Here is a 15,972-nt window from a genome sequence, read left to right on the forward strand (position 1 = left end):
CTGAATGTAGCCTTGTGAATGCCCTCAGACAAGGCCACGGGAAGCAGAGGCCCACTTGGCCGCGGCTGGCCCAAATTCATGACCCACACAACCATGCGGCATCATGAAAGTTTGTTGTCTTAAGCCACCACGTGCTGTGCTAGCTTGTTCTGCAACATTGAATTGTTTTGTGGTAATTGAAACAGCCGCATATATACTCGTTTATGTTGCTCTATACACACATCCATGAGCATTCATAGATAAACATACCCCCCCACTGGCGCAGGCACTTTTGTAGTAGACACAGTTGACATCATCCCCGTTTCCCTTTATGGCAGAACTCAGCCTGGTGACTGCCTTGTGTTCCGGGAGGCGGATCCCACCCCAGGTGGACGATTCTGATTGGTCCAAGCCCACTGCAGCAGGCCAAGTCCCTTGACAGAGATTGGGTTAGCTTGGGCCATGTGACCAAGTTCTAGCCAATGAGACATAGAGGACGTTGGCTTGGGTTTCTGGGAAAATGTCCTCATTCTCAAGGAAGTCACCCCAGTAGTGAAGACTTATTTATCTGTCAGTGGAGTCCGTAGTCTCCGAATACGGGATAGTCCAAGTACGTGGGATAACTTTATTTGGTGTTTGAGTTGGGATTTTTTTTTATTTTCAACCTAAGACATCAAACTGATTTTCTCTTACATAAACACACACTCCACATGCACACAGTCACAAACCAGTATACAACAGATCCAGAGCTGTACACAGAAAGTCACAGCTGAGCACACACGTATACTGCTTTGCAGGTACATACAGGCAGGTAATCCAACTTCCATATATGCACACAGTGGTACTTATGTACCTATATGCACAGATATAAGGACATGTCTACATGATTTCTCACACATGCACATGATTCCTATGTACAACAGCACAAGCACACATGCAGTGGTACACAGAGGCACACAGGTACACGCAGTGGTCACATCAATAGCTACATGAACTCACTCATTCCTGCCCACATCGGAACAGCTATAGTGTACTTACCCACCCCTCTGAGGGACCACTTGGCTGTGTGTAAGGTGGGAAGCCACTGTCAAGAGGCAAGCAGCCTCTCACCTGGGACTGACAGAGACTTTGGAAGAGAGTTAGGGAAGTGGAACCTGCAGACCAGAAAGACAGCCAAGGAGGCAGAGGGTTAATGCCAGAGTGGCTTGGACATGCAAGGCTGCCTGCTGGTTATGGTATTAAACACAGCACTGAGCTAGGCTTCCAAAAGCTTGCTTCCATTTTTAAAGAGGAGGGTAAAGTTTCTCCCCGACTTGCCCCAGAACCTCCTTCCATATTGACCCCAAACCCAGTTTGCCCTTCAAGGAGCTCTTTATGTTTTCCATGTAGGCAAACATCGAATTAGACATTACCCAAAAGTCAATTTTTACCGTTTATGTCCCTGGACATTCTATAGAGAGGGAAAAGCATGTGTAAAGGTGAGAGGTGCAAAAATGGCGCAGTGGGTCTGGAGGATTCCAGAGATGACGGAAGAGATGGCAGCAGAGAGTGAGGGCCTGTACAACAGAAGAGAGACTGGGGAGGTGGGCAAATGTCTTAGTTTCCTAGGCTGAAGTAACAAAGTACAACGCACTAGGAGGCTTAAAACAACGGAAATTGATTGCCTCACAGTTCTGGAGGTTAGACAGCTGAAATCTAGGTTTTGGCAGGGCCCTGCTCCCTCTGGAACCTGTAGGGAAGAATCCTCCCTTGCCTCTTCCTAGCTTCTGGTGGTTTGCTAACAGTCCTCAGCTTCCCTTGGCTGGCGGCTACAGCAGTTTGATCACTGCCTCTGCCATCACTCGGTCACCTCTCCTAGTGCTTGTTTCTGTGTCCAAAATTCCCTCTTCTAAGGACACAGTCGTATTGTCTGAGGGCCCATATAATCCTGTTTGTCCTCATCTTAACCAATTACATCTTCAAAGATTTTGTTTGCAAGTAAGTTCACACACAGAACTGGGGGTTCAGACTTGAACATTCCTTTCTGGGGGACTTAACAGCAAGGGCCAGAGCAAGGCCAGGAGGCCTACCTCTAAGTGCCTGTGGTGGGGTTCACTCACCATGGCCCTCAGCGCCATGTGACTTTGCCCCTCAGCGTTTAGCTTCCATCCACTGGTGTTTATCTTCCATCTCATGCCAAACTCCCAAATCAAACTGATAAGCAAGACATTTGGGGAAACAAAGGCGTGATAAGCAAATGCCCTTTCTGGCTTCTGTGTGAGATTTATTGGGCTTTATTCTGTAATTTACCCTACTTTTACTATTTTGTAACACAGAGGAGTTACTATGAATATTCTTATTAAATTAGTTTTTATTTATTATTTGACTATATAAATTCATCTTTCAGAAATTTTATGATTCCAAGTTAAAAAAAAAGCAATTTTCAAAATAGTACAGATGGTATGATCCCAATTCTGATAATCCATTTTTATATATTTCTATGTGCATATAATAAGGTCTGGAAGGATATACCTACACACCATTAAGCAATGGATCCATCTAAGTGATGGAATTACAGATTATATTTATCTTTAAATTTTCTGAAACTTTTTTTTTCTTGGAGCAGTTGTAGGTTTACAGAAAAAATCGTGCAGAAAGTACACAGTTCCCACACACCAAACCCCTCATGCACACAGTTTTCCCTGTTATTAACATTTTGCATTAGTGAGGTACCTTTGTTACAACAGATAAAATAATATTATTATAATTATACTATTGACTATGGTGCATAGTTTACATCTTGTGATGTGCAGTTTTATGTTTGTTTGTTTTTATATTGGTAACATACATACAGCCTTAAATTTCCCATTTTATTCACTCTCAAATATAGAATACAAAAAATATATCTATATCTATATATGTATAGAATGCAGTGGTGTTTGTTAAATTCACAATTCTGCACCATCATCCCTACCATTCATTACCAAAACTCCCAAACAGAAACTCCTTACCAATTAAGCATTAGTTCCCCATTCCTCACCCACACCCAGCCTCTGCTAACCTTTATTCTAGTTTCTGACTCTGTGAATTTGCATGTTCTAATTATTCCATATACATGAGATCATACATTTGTCCTTTTTTTGTCCTTAGATTTTTCTGTCTTTTTCATAATTTTATACAACTTAACATGTTAATTCATCATTGAGAGAAAATTATTTCAAAATTAAAAAGAAGCTCCACCTGCATTTTAACCAAAAGTGTGCAGTTGGTTATAAGAAAGTGGGAATAAGGAGAAAATTTCTGGGAGAAGTAGGAAAGGAGACATGCAATCAACCAGTGAATGATGTACTCTTTTGAATGTTTCAGAGGACTGATCTGACCTTGCCAAGAAAGCTTTAGGGGCCCATCTTCTGAAATGAGGCAAGTCAAATAGTTAAGAAGGGATGGAAGTTCAAGGAAGGCCTGATCTGGCAGTCACACATGAATGAAATGAATTCCAGGCAGTAAATGAGAGGTGATGTGGAAAGATGATTGACCTGAGGGTGGGTAGAGATGGGCTCAGTTCCCAGTTCTGGCTCCCAGTGACCTTGGACAAGTCACTTGACCTCCCTGAACCTCAACCTCCTTATCTGTCGGAGGGGTTTAATTACGATATCTGGGATGAAATGATGATCAGGTAAGATAACATATCTGTGAAGGCCTTGAGAACCTTGAGGTGAGGTATAGGTCAGCTTTCAACCCGAAACAGTGCCTCAAACCGAAAGGAATCCACCCCTATGGTGGAAATTCAGAGCCAGTAGCCAACAGCAGGCAAGTGGAACAGACTATTTGAGGGCAGGGTCACCTTTGAAAGGCCCTTAAAAATTCTCCCACATAGGCTGCAGCCATTACAGAATATGAGGTCTGGGAGGGCATTTTTGCCTCCTCTTAAAGACTGCGCAGCAGTTCACCACACTAGAGCAGTGCACCCCAAGGAGAAAAAAAATAGGAGCAGCAACCCCTTGGATTTCTCAGAATGACCAATCCTCTTCATAATTTAACAACCTGATCTGGATAATTACTTTTCTCCTGCTTATGAGCTTAAAGCAATAGTAGTTCCCGATAACTACGGACTTAATCAGGCTAAATTATAATGAGTGTCCTGTGGAATTACACACCGCATTAACACCAAATGAGTTCATTAGAAATTCATTAGGAATGATTCCTGTGGCTGCCACAGGAATTAATCACGGCTAGCCAGCAGCAGGAGAATTGCACGTGGGAGCTGGATAAAGACCTTTTGACATCTGACTTTGGCCTGAAGCATTATTTTTTGAGGCTTTTAGGCTACTTGGGTCATAACTTGGAGATTAGATTGCTTGGCTGTTGTTGGACCTGCCTCCTCCCCCTCCTTCCTGCTTTTCGGCATGGCTGGCCCCATTCAGAATTAGATCTGCAGACAAGGGGGTGGGCAATGTCCTTTCCCAGTCCTGGGGAAGCGAGAAATCATAGTGGGCCTTTTTAGTTCTTCCCCGTCCAGTATTCATTTCCCCTTCTTCTGTAAGGGTACTTCCGCATTCCCTGAAGAGCTGTCCCTCCCCTGCTGTACATGGGTCTTGGTGGGACTGTCCATCAAGACCCTCTGCCCACCTTGCTGGCCTCCAGGAATGGATATATGTCCTTAGTAGAATTCTTTCTTTTTTAGATAGTTAACGTTTATTAAGCATTTGCTGTATGCTAGCCCCCTTTCTAAGTGCTTTCCATGTATCAAGTGATCCAATCCTGCCTTGGCCCCGAGAAGGAAGGTTTGGTTATTAGCCCCATTCTGCCAAGAGGAAACCCAAGCACAGAGATTAAGTGACCCATTCAATGTGATCCAGTCAGCAGTTGGCTGAACTGGGACTTTGAGAGTTGAATGGAGTTCTGTAAGGATGGAGGATGGTTGGAGGTGATTCACTGGATAGCAGTGTTCCAAGGAAGTCATCCTTCCTGCTCCCTCTTGTTACTTTAGATTGGTGGTTCAGCTTTTCCATTCTTTCTGAGATACCTTATACCCTTCCACAAAATTGCTTTTTCTTCCCCCTTATCATCCAGAGTCAGTGTCTGTTATGTCTGAAAGAGCTCTACCAATGCCTAAGGCGACCAGCGGGTACCTGCACAGCCTGCACTGCGTGCCCTGGATCAGTGACTACACAGGTCACATGGATGCATAAGGGAAGCTTCTTGCTCTCCAGCTGCTAACAATTCAGATGGATTAAAGCATTTTAATCGTGTGCCCTGTTCACGTTCTAAGTGAAAGAGAGCTAGCTGGGTTAGATAGGCAAGAGAATAAGACTTCATGGAGGGGGTGGCACAGGAGCTGGGTAGATTTTTGGGGAAAGGTCAGTGTAAGTAGACCCTTTTGAATGTCTGCCCAACCCACAGTTCCTCCTTCAAAAACTGTCCCTCTCCACTCAGAGCAGTTGGCCCTGATGGCTAGGGCGTTTCCTCCAGACCCCAGTATTGGGCCCAGGATCTGCATCCCTTCCTGTGTTTGGAGAGTTCCCTACTGCATGAGACCTGGTGGGAGGTAGGGTCCACCTCTCAGTACAAAGCTGAAAAGGCCAGACCTTCATGTTCCCTCTTGGCAATGAGGGAACCTACCATGGTTTGGGATTAGCCTTTCAGATATTCCCATTGGTACATTTCCTCTGCAGCTCGGAATGCAAAGAAGCACGGACAAGAGAATCCAATCTGGCAGTGGCGGTGGTCATATCCAGTGTCCAGGAAACTGCAAAGCCAGCAGTGTCCAGTGCCACCAGACATAGAGGTGTCAACTGTGCAGCCCAGATTTTGGTGGTACTGGCAGTAGCGTTCTCACAAGTCCATTTCTGTGATGTGATTGTGGTTGTGGTTTTAGCTGCTTGTTCTCTTGCATTGTTGCTTGTTTTCTAAGACTGAAAATTCTGTGAGCTAATCAATATCCTCCAGATATATTTCTTTTTTGCTTTAATTAGTTTCTGTGCTTGCAACTAAAAACCCTGACATAGCTCTCCCTCCCTTCTCACAGCTGATTGGAGCAGAGGCAGACACTTGACCTACAATAGAGCGATCAGATTATTTCTCCTTAGAAATTTGACTCTGTTTCTGTTGGTTGCTGTGAAAGCACATGGGTAAGCAGAGAGAGGAGAACTGCATAGAATGAAGTCAACATACAGAGGGAAGCAGAACATGATATAAGGACAGAAAGAGAGAGATTGGTTGCTGACACTTTCCAGTTCCTGGTTCCAATTCCTTACAAAGTCTGAGTATGTTTTCTGCCCTTGGGCTCCCTGAGATTCCCTGAGAAGCCTACTGCATCCTTATGATATTCGTTGAACCATACAAAGTTGTTGTTTTTACAGGTCAAAAAGGTAAAATAGCAGCAATTTTATATGATTTGTAATGAAATGCATTCAATTTCCCTTCTGACCTAAACTAGCTCATGTGAGTTTCTTTACTAGAGAGAGCTTTGGCTAAACTGAGAGAAATTCCATGAATTCAAAAGTAGGAAGGCAGGGACACAGGTCAGAAGCAGGAACCAGGGGTTTCCCTGCCTGCTGCCCTGCAGACCCGTGGCTTCGGGACTTTGCATCTCCTCTCCAGTCATTGCCTTTGGCATTACCATCCCCTGCTAGTTTATGAGCCCTGAGCATCCACAGAGCTTCAACTCCATCTCAGAAGATGCTGTTCATATTAATATGTGGTCTTGAACAATGCTGTTTTTATTTTCTGCACCCTGTGGTATTTCTTATTCACTTGTGCATTTTTTCCCTTCCTAACCTAAGTGTCCAACAATAGGGGACTGGCTACATTAAGTTCTGGTATATCCATGCAGTGGATTATTATACAGCCATTAAAAGTGATGGCTGGGGGTGGGCCCTGGTGGCTCAATGGCACAGTGCTCGCCTGCCATGCAGGAGACCTGGGTTTGATTTCCGGTGCTTGTCCATGCAAAAAAAAAAAAAAAAAAAAAAGTGATGGCCAGGGCTGGGGTGTGTGATTAAGGTGGTAGGAATGATATCAGAGACTTGCTAAGAAGGTGAAACTTTTTTCAAGTCAGTTGCCATGGGGAATGGGAGCTGCCCGGCAATGAGGTGAAGGACTGCTGAGGGAGGATACTATATTTTCAGTAGTATTGGCTTCCCATTCAGTCTTAGAAAATGATTAGCAATGGAAGAGGGTAAGTAGTTAGAACCACAGCCACAATCACTTCACAGTCTCGAGATGGGAAACAGGAAGACAAATGCTTTTTTTTTTTTTCCAAGTGTGGGAGCCTGGGAAACCAATGTGGATGTTACAGGCCTTGTAGAGATGATGTATCCACAGCTGGATAAGAAAGGAAGTGAGGCCAACAGTAGGGATGAACTGGGGAAGGGGGATGAGCTGTGAGGCTGGGAGCTCCATTCAGTGGGGACTCTTCCCTTCTGTTGCCCTTCTCCATTCCCTAACGCACGAGATGCCGTATGCCAGGCGCTTAGCACTGTCCTGGCACTTTGGGATCGCTCACAAAGTACCGCGTGAATGATAATGGAATCTGAGAGCGCGATCTCCTCTGAAGGCTGCATCCAAATCAAATTGCTGCCTTTATTTAGAGAAATGAGTGCAGGAGCTGGATTCAGGCTGCCTGGGTCTGCATCCCAGCTCCTCCGCCTACCAGCTGCACGTGACATTTGGAAGCCTGTTCCATGATGGTAGAGGATTTGAGGCCAGAGCCATAGTCCAGTTTGGGAAGTTGGGATGGCCCGGGGGTATTAGCCTCGGGGCCCTTCTTTATCTCCACTGGGGCATAGTAACTACATTGCTCCAATTACCCCATAAAACCTCACTGTAATATAGAGGCAGTTTGAGTTCATTTACCTCCCAGGGAAGGCAGGTGAGTGTCTCAACAAATAGGTGGACCCTGGGGAAGAGTGAAGGAGGCAGGGCATGGGCAGGGGAGGGCTGGAGGCTGGATTCTCTAGAGTCTAGCGAAGGAGATGGGAGCACTGCTGAGTCAGGAGTCCCCGGTGCCAATGGCGTCATTTCCCACACCCCACCACTCCCATCCTGCTGTTGACACTGACCTTGGGTGGCAGCAACTAAGGAGAAAACAGTTCTGACAGGTGCAGTAGGGAGTCAATGGGGAAGGGAGTAAAGCAGGAGCCTGGAGAGACCATTTGGACCATTCTTCCAGCTTCTAGCCCACTTGCACAGGCCCGGAGCTTCTCAACATTCCTGTACATCACGATTGCTGGGTCCCTTGTAAAAATGCAGATCCGAGGGCCCCACCCCACACTTACTTACTAAGTCAGAAAATCTGGAGGTCAGAGCCCAGGGATTTTCCACACCCTCCTTCCTCACACCCAGGGGTGTATGATGAAAATGATATTTTAAAGAACACAGCCTCAGGGGTGCAAGGGTAGTTCAGTGGTGGAACTGCCATGTCGGAGACCCAGGTTTGATTTTCGGCCCATGCGTGAAAGCAAACAAACAAACAAAAATTCAGCAAATGGTGCTGCAGTGAGAATACTAACGAGGAAAAGGTATGAAATGTGACCTCTGCCATACAGCATACAAAAAGAAAAAGAACACGGCATCACAGCCTAAGACTGATCTGATCAAATAAAACCAAATCAACACTATCCTATCAGGTATAAATACATAAGGAAGTATAAAATGTACCCTCTAGGAGTGCATGGGTGGCTCAGTGGTAGAAAGTTTGCCTTCCATGCTGGAGACCCGGGTTGGATTCCCAGACCATGCACCCCCCACCCCTCCATCCCCAAAACATGCAGCCTCTATCCTTGAAGGGATTATCATCTAGTTGGGGGATAAAAGACACAATTTTGAAGATTTAAATTAATACCGTAATATGTAATAATAATTCAAAGCAATGGGCAGATAGGCTGGACAAATTGCCAATGAATGTGAATAATAGATAGCAATCAATGAGCACCTACAAAATGCTAGATCTTGTGCTAAGCACTTTAGTTATATTCTCTCAGTCCTCATAGTAACTCTTGAATTATAAATATGTTTATCCTCATTTGATATTGAGTATGATAAGGCTTGGGCTAAGATGTCAGTTCCTCTCAGAACAGCCTTCCCTGAAGCCTAGGGGGGGCGGGCGGATTGTGTCTCTCTGGTCCTAAAATATCCTCAGGCCATGGCCTTTATCTCATCTTCACCCCAGGTTGTAATGGCCTGCTTACTACTCTGGGTATCTCACAGACTTGATGACAGAAACTTGACATTTCCAGAGTTTAGTGCACAGTGGCTGCTGAGCTGTTTGTTGAATGAATGAACATGGCGGCTGTGAAGGCTCAGAGCTGGTATATGAAGAGGTTGTGGGATTTCAAAGCCCAAGTGTTTCGTCCTGAGTCACTACAAACAGATGCTGTACATTATGAGGGTTGCTGCAAGGCTAGTCCTGTAGGTTGGAGTCATCAGAGAAGGCTTCTTGGAGAAGGTGGAGTTGGAAGGACAGTTAGAATTTGGAAAGACAGTTGAAAGTTGAGTAGCATTCCAGGTAGGCCAAAGCAGGAAAGTGGATTCTATGAAGTGCACATTTCCTGGGAGAGTAGAGACCCCAGGGGACTAAAGGAGATTGTACCCCAGCTCTTAAGCCTTTCTGGCTTACCCTGTACCTTCCATCAGACTTGCATCCCAATTTACTGCAGATAAATTCTTTTCCTCCATGGTCTCCAAGGAGATGACAAATGCCTGATTGTTTTGCAAGCCTAGAGCAGGGCAATACAAAGCATTCAATTAGTGCATCTGTCCATTTGGAAAGTCCATTTTGGTAATAAATGGGATAGTCTTCATTTTCTGTGAAAAAATAAGATTTTTAATGTCCATAATATATTGCTAAGTCAAAAAAGTGAGACACAAAACAGAATCTCTGTTTTTTTTTTTTTTGTTGTTGTTAAAAAGAACAGGAAAAAAAAAGATAAGCACAAATTTGTTTGTGTGCATGTGGAAAATTCTAAAATTTAACATCAGCTGGCTCCTGGAAAGTGAGATGGTATGGGATGCAGGGCTTTCATCTTTTACTTTACACAGTTTTGGGCCTTTATATATTTTAAATGATGAGTTTGTATAACTCCTAAACTTGAAATATAAGACCCTATAGGATTAGAGGTATCTTTTAGTTTGTTTTTCTTCCTCCCTAATTTTCTACTATGAATGTCTTTTATAATCAGGAAAAAAAAAAACTTTCCACTGCAAAGGTTGTTAAAAAGAAATATTTTCTCATGGTGGCACAATATGTGGTGTTGAGTGCAGGATGTCTGGGAAAGTACCAAAGATGTTTTAAACTCTGAATTTTGAGAGATTCAAGCATGCAAGCAAGCTGGGTATAAACCAGTTCAGTTCCATCTTGGCAAAACATCTTAAGAGCTTTAAGAATGTCCCAGACCCCTAGACCTTGTAATCCCATCCAGGGGCTCTCACTTAAGAAAATACTTAAAAAACAAAACAAAAGAAAACAACTCTACGTACAAATACTCTTACTGTGGTATGTATTATATTTAATGCAGGAAGCTGGGATCCACCTAAAAGTCCAACAGCAAACAGTCCAGATGGTTAAGGCTCCCATTGGTGTGTTATTATGCAGCCATTTCTAACAATAAACATGACAGCTTTATAGAGACATGGGACTGTGTTTACAAACTAATGCTGTGTGTAGAAACATAGAAGGCACTATTGCATTTACATGATGATTATGACTGTTATACATCTGCTATAATTGGAGTTGATGAAAAAGAAACAGAGCAGGGGTAAAAGAGAAAGAGAAACCTGAAGGCAGGAGGAAAAAAATAGAAAAATTTAAAGTTAGTTTGTTGGCTCTGGCACTGTGGGATGAACAATGCATTCTTGACCAAAAAGAGGAAGAGAAGTGTAATAAAATAAGGCATGAGTGGCCAAGAAGAATCAAATGGAGTCGAGAGACTATTCTGAAGGCTACTCTACAAGTTTCAGTTAGGTAGTGATACTTGCCTTGGTTTGCTAATTCCCAACCAACATTACTCCTGTTAACTCTTAAGAATACTAGGGCTCAAACTGAGACTCTATGAAGGTTTCATGCACTAAGTTTGCTTTCCTGGAATTTATAATTTCCAGAGGGTTCTTAGGTCAGATAAATACTGAAACCCAGAGGGACCAGCCTCTCCAAGATTACACCCCCCTGTCCTTTGGTGTAGAAGCTCTTCTCGGCATGAGGGAGTTGGGTCGACCATTGCCTAGGGATCCCTGTGGATTGGTGGTGGTAGCTGGGGAAGGGCGAGGGAGGATGGGATTTGGTGAACAGCTGTGACTGCTGACTCGCTGTGTCGAAGTTTCTTTTGGCCTTTGGTGATTTGGAGCAGCTGGAGGGAGGAATCTGAGGTAGTGGTGTAGTGACCCGTGGCAGGCTTGGAAATCTGTTCTGTGGCTGCTTGTTGGGGTGTGCTTTGAAAATTGTTGCATTTTGTTTCTTTTCTTTGTGTGGGTATTGTATTTCACAATAAAAAAAGTTTTTAAAAAAAGTTATTGTGTTGGGTGACAGAGTTGTGGAGGGTTTTTGAAAACGTCCTTACAAGATATTGAGAGTTGCTCTGGTAGTTAAATGTGAAATATATACGGGGGTTCTTTGTGAGTTTGGGCAAGTTACTTAATCTCTTTGAAACTTTGTTTTCTCTCCTGCAAAATGGGGACAGTAATGGCACTTACTTCGAAGAGTTGTTGGGAGGATTAAATGAGATAGTCTGTGTAAAAACACCTAGTGGAGTGTCCAATGCATGATAAGTACCCAATAAATGTTGGGTATTGTTGTCATTATTATTTCTTCATTATCATCAATGAGAGGAAATTCTCATATGCTACATAGATGGGAGCATAAATCACTATAGTGTTTCTGAAAGACATAGAGTAATAGATAATAACATTTTAAAAAACAAAAACCCTTTGTTCTAGGAATTTCACATCTAGCAATTTATTGTTAACAAATAATCTGACATATAGACCATGAGCTCTGAGGTGTGAACAAGAATTAAGGTTATTCCTAATAGAAAATGATTGGAAACAACCTAAGGATCTGGCATAATTAGGTAAATTATGAAACATACATACAATGGAATATTCTGGAGCTATTAAAAAGGAAAGATATATCTTTAAATAATGATACAGACATGCATATACATGTTTTTAAAAGTCTGGAAGGATACCAAACTCTCATCAGGACTAGGAGTATCACTTGCTCGGAATTATTTGAAATTTTAATATTTATAATTTTTTATTAGAAAAATTCATGTATATATATATAAACACACACATAAACTATATGTGTACATAGACTATGTAAATTTTGTATTATAAACATAAACTAACATAAGAACCCTGATTGGGGTAAGGAATCCTGAGAATGGTAAACATTGGCAAAATGTGACAAAGTTGGTTTCATCAGTTCAGAAACCACTGAGTCTCAGAGGCAATCATGGTGAATCTGCTATGGATAGAAAGATGGGGATTCATGGAGTACAGACGCTGGCAAGGGAAAGACTGGCAGAGATTTCCTTAATGAACTAATGATAGTAATGAGAGCCTTCATAGAGTGCTTTATACTTAGCATAGCAAACTGGTTTGATCCAGAGAGCGATTCTGTAGGCAGGGCAAGTGGAGAGACTAAGTCCCGGAGTGTGAAGTGGTGCTGGGGCTCTGAACCCCTAGCCCCTCCCAGCTGTGAAGCTTGGACACATTAAAATTCACCTGCATGTGGAACGTTTTTTGTGCACCTGGCAACTTCTTCTCCAAGTTGGCTCCTTGGGTCCATGGGTGGCCACGTCATTATGATTGCTTCACCTGTAGCCTTCTTGTGTCTGTTATCCTTAAAGGGCTCCTTGCTGCAGCCTAACCCAGTTTCCATTCTCCTTGTGGCCCGCTCCACCTTCATCTCACTGTTCCCTCGTGCTAAAATGTCTTCTCCTATCTCCTGAGCCTTCCTGCCTGTCTACATATCCAGATCCTATTGTTCCTTCGAGATCTGTATCAGGCATGTCACCTCTCCAAAGATATCCCAGCTCTCTGGACTAGACTGTAAGCTCCCTTAGGGAAGGATGTATATACAGCTCATTCATCTTTGTTCCCTCAGTGATGGCTCTACTGCAGCAGGTGCTCAGTGCACTTTGTGAATGAGGGGGTGAATGAATAAACAAAGGGATGAGGAGAGCATGGATGATGATGGGCTTGAATGCATGGCAGGAGGGCTGGCCTGGGAGCTGGGTGACTCAAACCTTGAGACCTGTCTCAGCGCTGGTCTTGCTAGGAAGGACAATGGGATTCCAGTCAGTGCTTCCCCAGGGCGAACAACCTCAGGGCTCTGCCCCCGTCCAGGTCCTGCCCATATCATAAAACCACATGCCCTTTCTCTTCTTCCGCGGGCAGGAAAGGTGGGGTGATTTAGGGGTTATGCCTCAGCAGCCAGGAGAGTTTATAAGCTGGGGCACGAGATTCCCGAGCACAGACGTCTTCCTCATCTCCCTTCTCTCTGGTCTCCCGCCCTCCAGCAGCATGGCCTTCAACGGCAGGTATGAGGTGGAGAGCGAGAAGAATTATGACGAGTTCATGAAGTGCCTCGGTGAGTAGGGGCTGGTTTGTCACAGTTAACTCTGGGTCAGGAACTCGAATCCCTGGAGTAGAGCAGGGCGAGATTTCATTATTTATTCATTTACTCGTATTTGTTGAGCTGACCACCTACTCTGTGCCAGGCCCTGGGGATAGTAAGAATGCACAGTCCTTGTTTTCAAAAAACGTATGGAATATTAGCCATCCATTTTACTGCTGGAAAACCTGAAGCCCAGAGAAGCTGAGTTACTAGTCTAAGGTCACACAGTGAGTAATTGGTGAAGCAGAGGCTTGATTATCTACTCATTAAAGGTTTATTGAATCTTAGGCAAGAGCTATCCCAGTGTTATCAATGGGCACTTCAGTGTGACTTGCCCACATGTGAGTCAGTGGCAGAGGTCATAGCACGTGGGACGCTATGATAAGTAGTGTCACCACATCCCATCTGGTGTTAGTATACAGACCAGGTTTGCCAAGCCATTCACTTGACAAACAAGGGCCTCTTACTATCCCAGGCCCTGGGGGCAGAGAGATCAAAGATCCCACCCCTTCCCTTACTGCTTAACTTCCAACACTTGTTGTGAGGAACCAATGAGACTGTGGGTTTGATAATCCTGTGGAAACATCAACGCGCTGTCCAAGTCTGTGGCAGTGAGACTGTTAAGATTCAGAGGACAGTCCCAGAGGGCCTGTGCCCTCCCTCCAAGTGGCCATGTCTTGCCTACCAGTTGGACCAGAGAGGCCTTGAGAGCAGGAGCCCAGCACCCCAGGCACTGGGAGAAGCCAGAGTCCTTTTGAGTCCATTATTGGGAGAGGCCCTTCTGAGAACAGTGACTTGGCTTCATCCAAACAACCCAGACCTGTGGAAATGGACGTGAGCCAACCTCAGTGGTAAACCCTGCTCTGCTGCTACCTGTGCCAGGACCCTGGGAAGCCCTTTCCTGCTCTGGGTCTCTGTAAAATAAAAGCACCAGTCATGAAGGTCCCGTTGATTCTAGAACTCTATGAGCTTAGCAAGTTTCTGTTAAATTACGTGCTATTACCATCAGTAGACTAGCTATTATTTATTGAATGCCAACGCGATGCTATCCCAGACACAATCACATTTAATCTGACCCTTGCACCACCCTATGACTTAGGCTTTATCATCCCCGTTATGTGGAGGGGAACACGGAGGCCTGCAGAAGCAGTGACTTGCCCGAGCATCACTCCCCCGCCACCCCCATCCCCTTTCCCTGCTGCCAGCTCATTGTGGAGCTCAGAACTGCACAACACACTGCCTGTGTTGGGAACTGTGCGCTCCCTCCAGGCCAGCCTAGAGCAAAGAGGAAAGCTCTTTCTCAGCACTTACATGTCTCTGCTTGTCTCTGGGCCCAGGGCTCCCCAGCGAAGCCATTGAAAAAGGCCGCAACTTCAAGATCGTCACAGAGGTACAGCAGGATGGGCAGAACTTCACCTGGTCCCAGCACTACTCCGGGGGCCACTCCATGACCAACAAGTTCACCATTGACAAGGAGAGTGACATAGAGACCATGGGGGGCAAGAAGTTCAAGGTGAGAGGCCACTGGCTGCCCCTCCCTCCTTCCCCAGCATAGAGAGGAAGAGCCCAGGTCCTGAAGTCAGACTTACCTGGATTTGAAACCGTGATTTTTCCCCCCTGGCCTTGGCCAAGTTGTTTCACTTCCACAAACGTCAGATCTCTAATATGCAAGAGGGGACCCAGAGCTCAGTGGTGAGGATGACATAAGATAATGCACGGAAAGCATGGAGTACAGTGCCTGCCGCATAGTAATTGCTAGGAAAATAAGCGCAATTTTAAATATTTTTGGTGGGTGTTCCGGTTAATTTAATGTTTCTGTCGGTTTGACAGTATGTATCAAAATTTATAATGCTGATACCCATTATGAACTGGGGTTTTTTTTTTTTTTTTTTTTGCTTGGGCAGGCACTGGGAATCGAACCCAGGTCTCCGGCATGGCAGGCGAGAACTCTGCCTGCTGAGCCACCGTGGCCCACCCCATGCTCATACCCTTTAGCTCTGAAATTTCACTTCGAGGAATTAATCTGATAGATCAAATTAGACAAGTGTAAGTTGATGTAGGTACAGGATGTTGGTTGCATCCCTGTTTATAATAGCAAAAAAATGTTAGCCATTTGGTTGTGTTTTATAGGTAATGAAACTGAGGCTCAGAGAGGCAAAGTAGTGGCCTTAAAGTCTCATAGCCAATGAGTGGTGGGATGGAGATTTGATTTACCTGGAATGGTCAGGCTGTTTCCATAGAACAGACAGGTCACCGATTAATCAAGCTTGGTAGGTCTTTCCGAAAGAAGGTTCTAGATGCCTCGATGAATCCTTGCTAGACCTTCTATGTTCCACGCAGACCTACCTTACATCACACACAGACATTTCCTTTTTGCTCAGGACAGCAACTCTTGG

The 15,972-nt window shown here is 44.5% G+C and overlaps 1 protein-coding gene across 1 annotated transcript in view; it reads left to right on the forward strand.

Annotated features, from left to right (window-relative positions):
- Positions 1-504: 504 nt before the first annotated feature.
- FABP6 (fatty acid binding protein 6) overlaps positions 505-15,972 on the forward strand; it is a 28,146-nt gene continuing 12,678 nt past the window's right edge. The window contains exons 1-3 of the mRNA XM_077137569.1: positions 505-589; positions 13,479-13,549; positions 14,914-15,089. Of these exons, the coding sequence (XP_076993684.1) occupies positions 13,483-13,549; positions 14,914-15,089 (243 nt within the window). The 5' untranslated portion in view covers positions 505-589; positions 13,479-13,482. The remainder of the gene's footprint in view (positions 590-13,478; positions 13,550-14,913; positions 15,090-15,972) is intronic.

This window comes from Tamandua tetradactyla, chromosome 20, assembly GCF_023851605.1.
Source record: "Tamandua tetradactyla isolate mTamTet1 chromosome 20, mTamTet1.pri, whole genome shotgun sequence".
NCBI classification, from domain to species: Eukaryota; Metazoa; Chordata; class Mammalia; order Pilosa; family Myrmecophagidae; genus Tamandua; species Tamandua tetradactyla.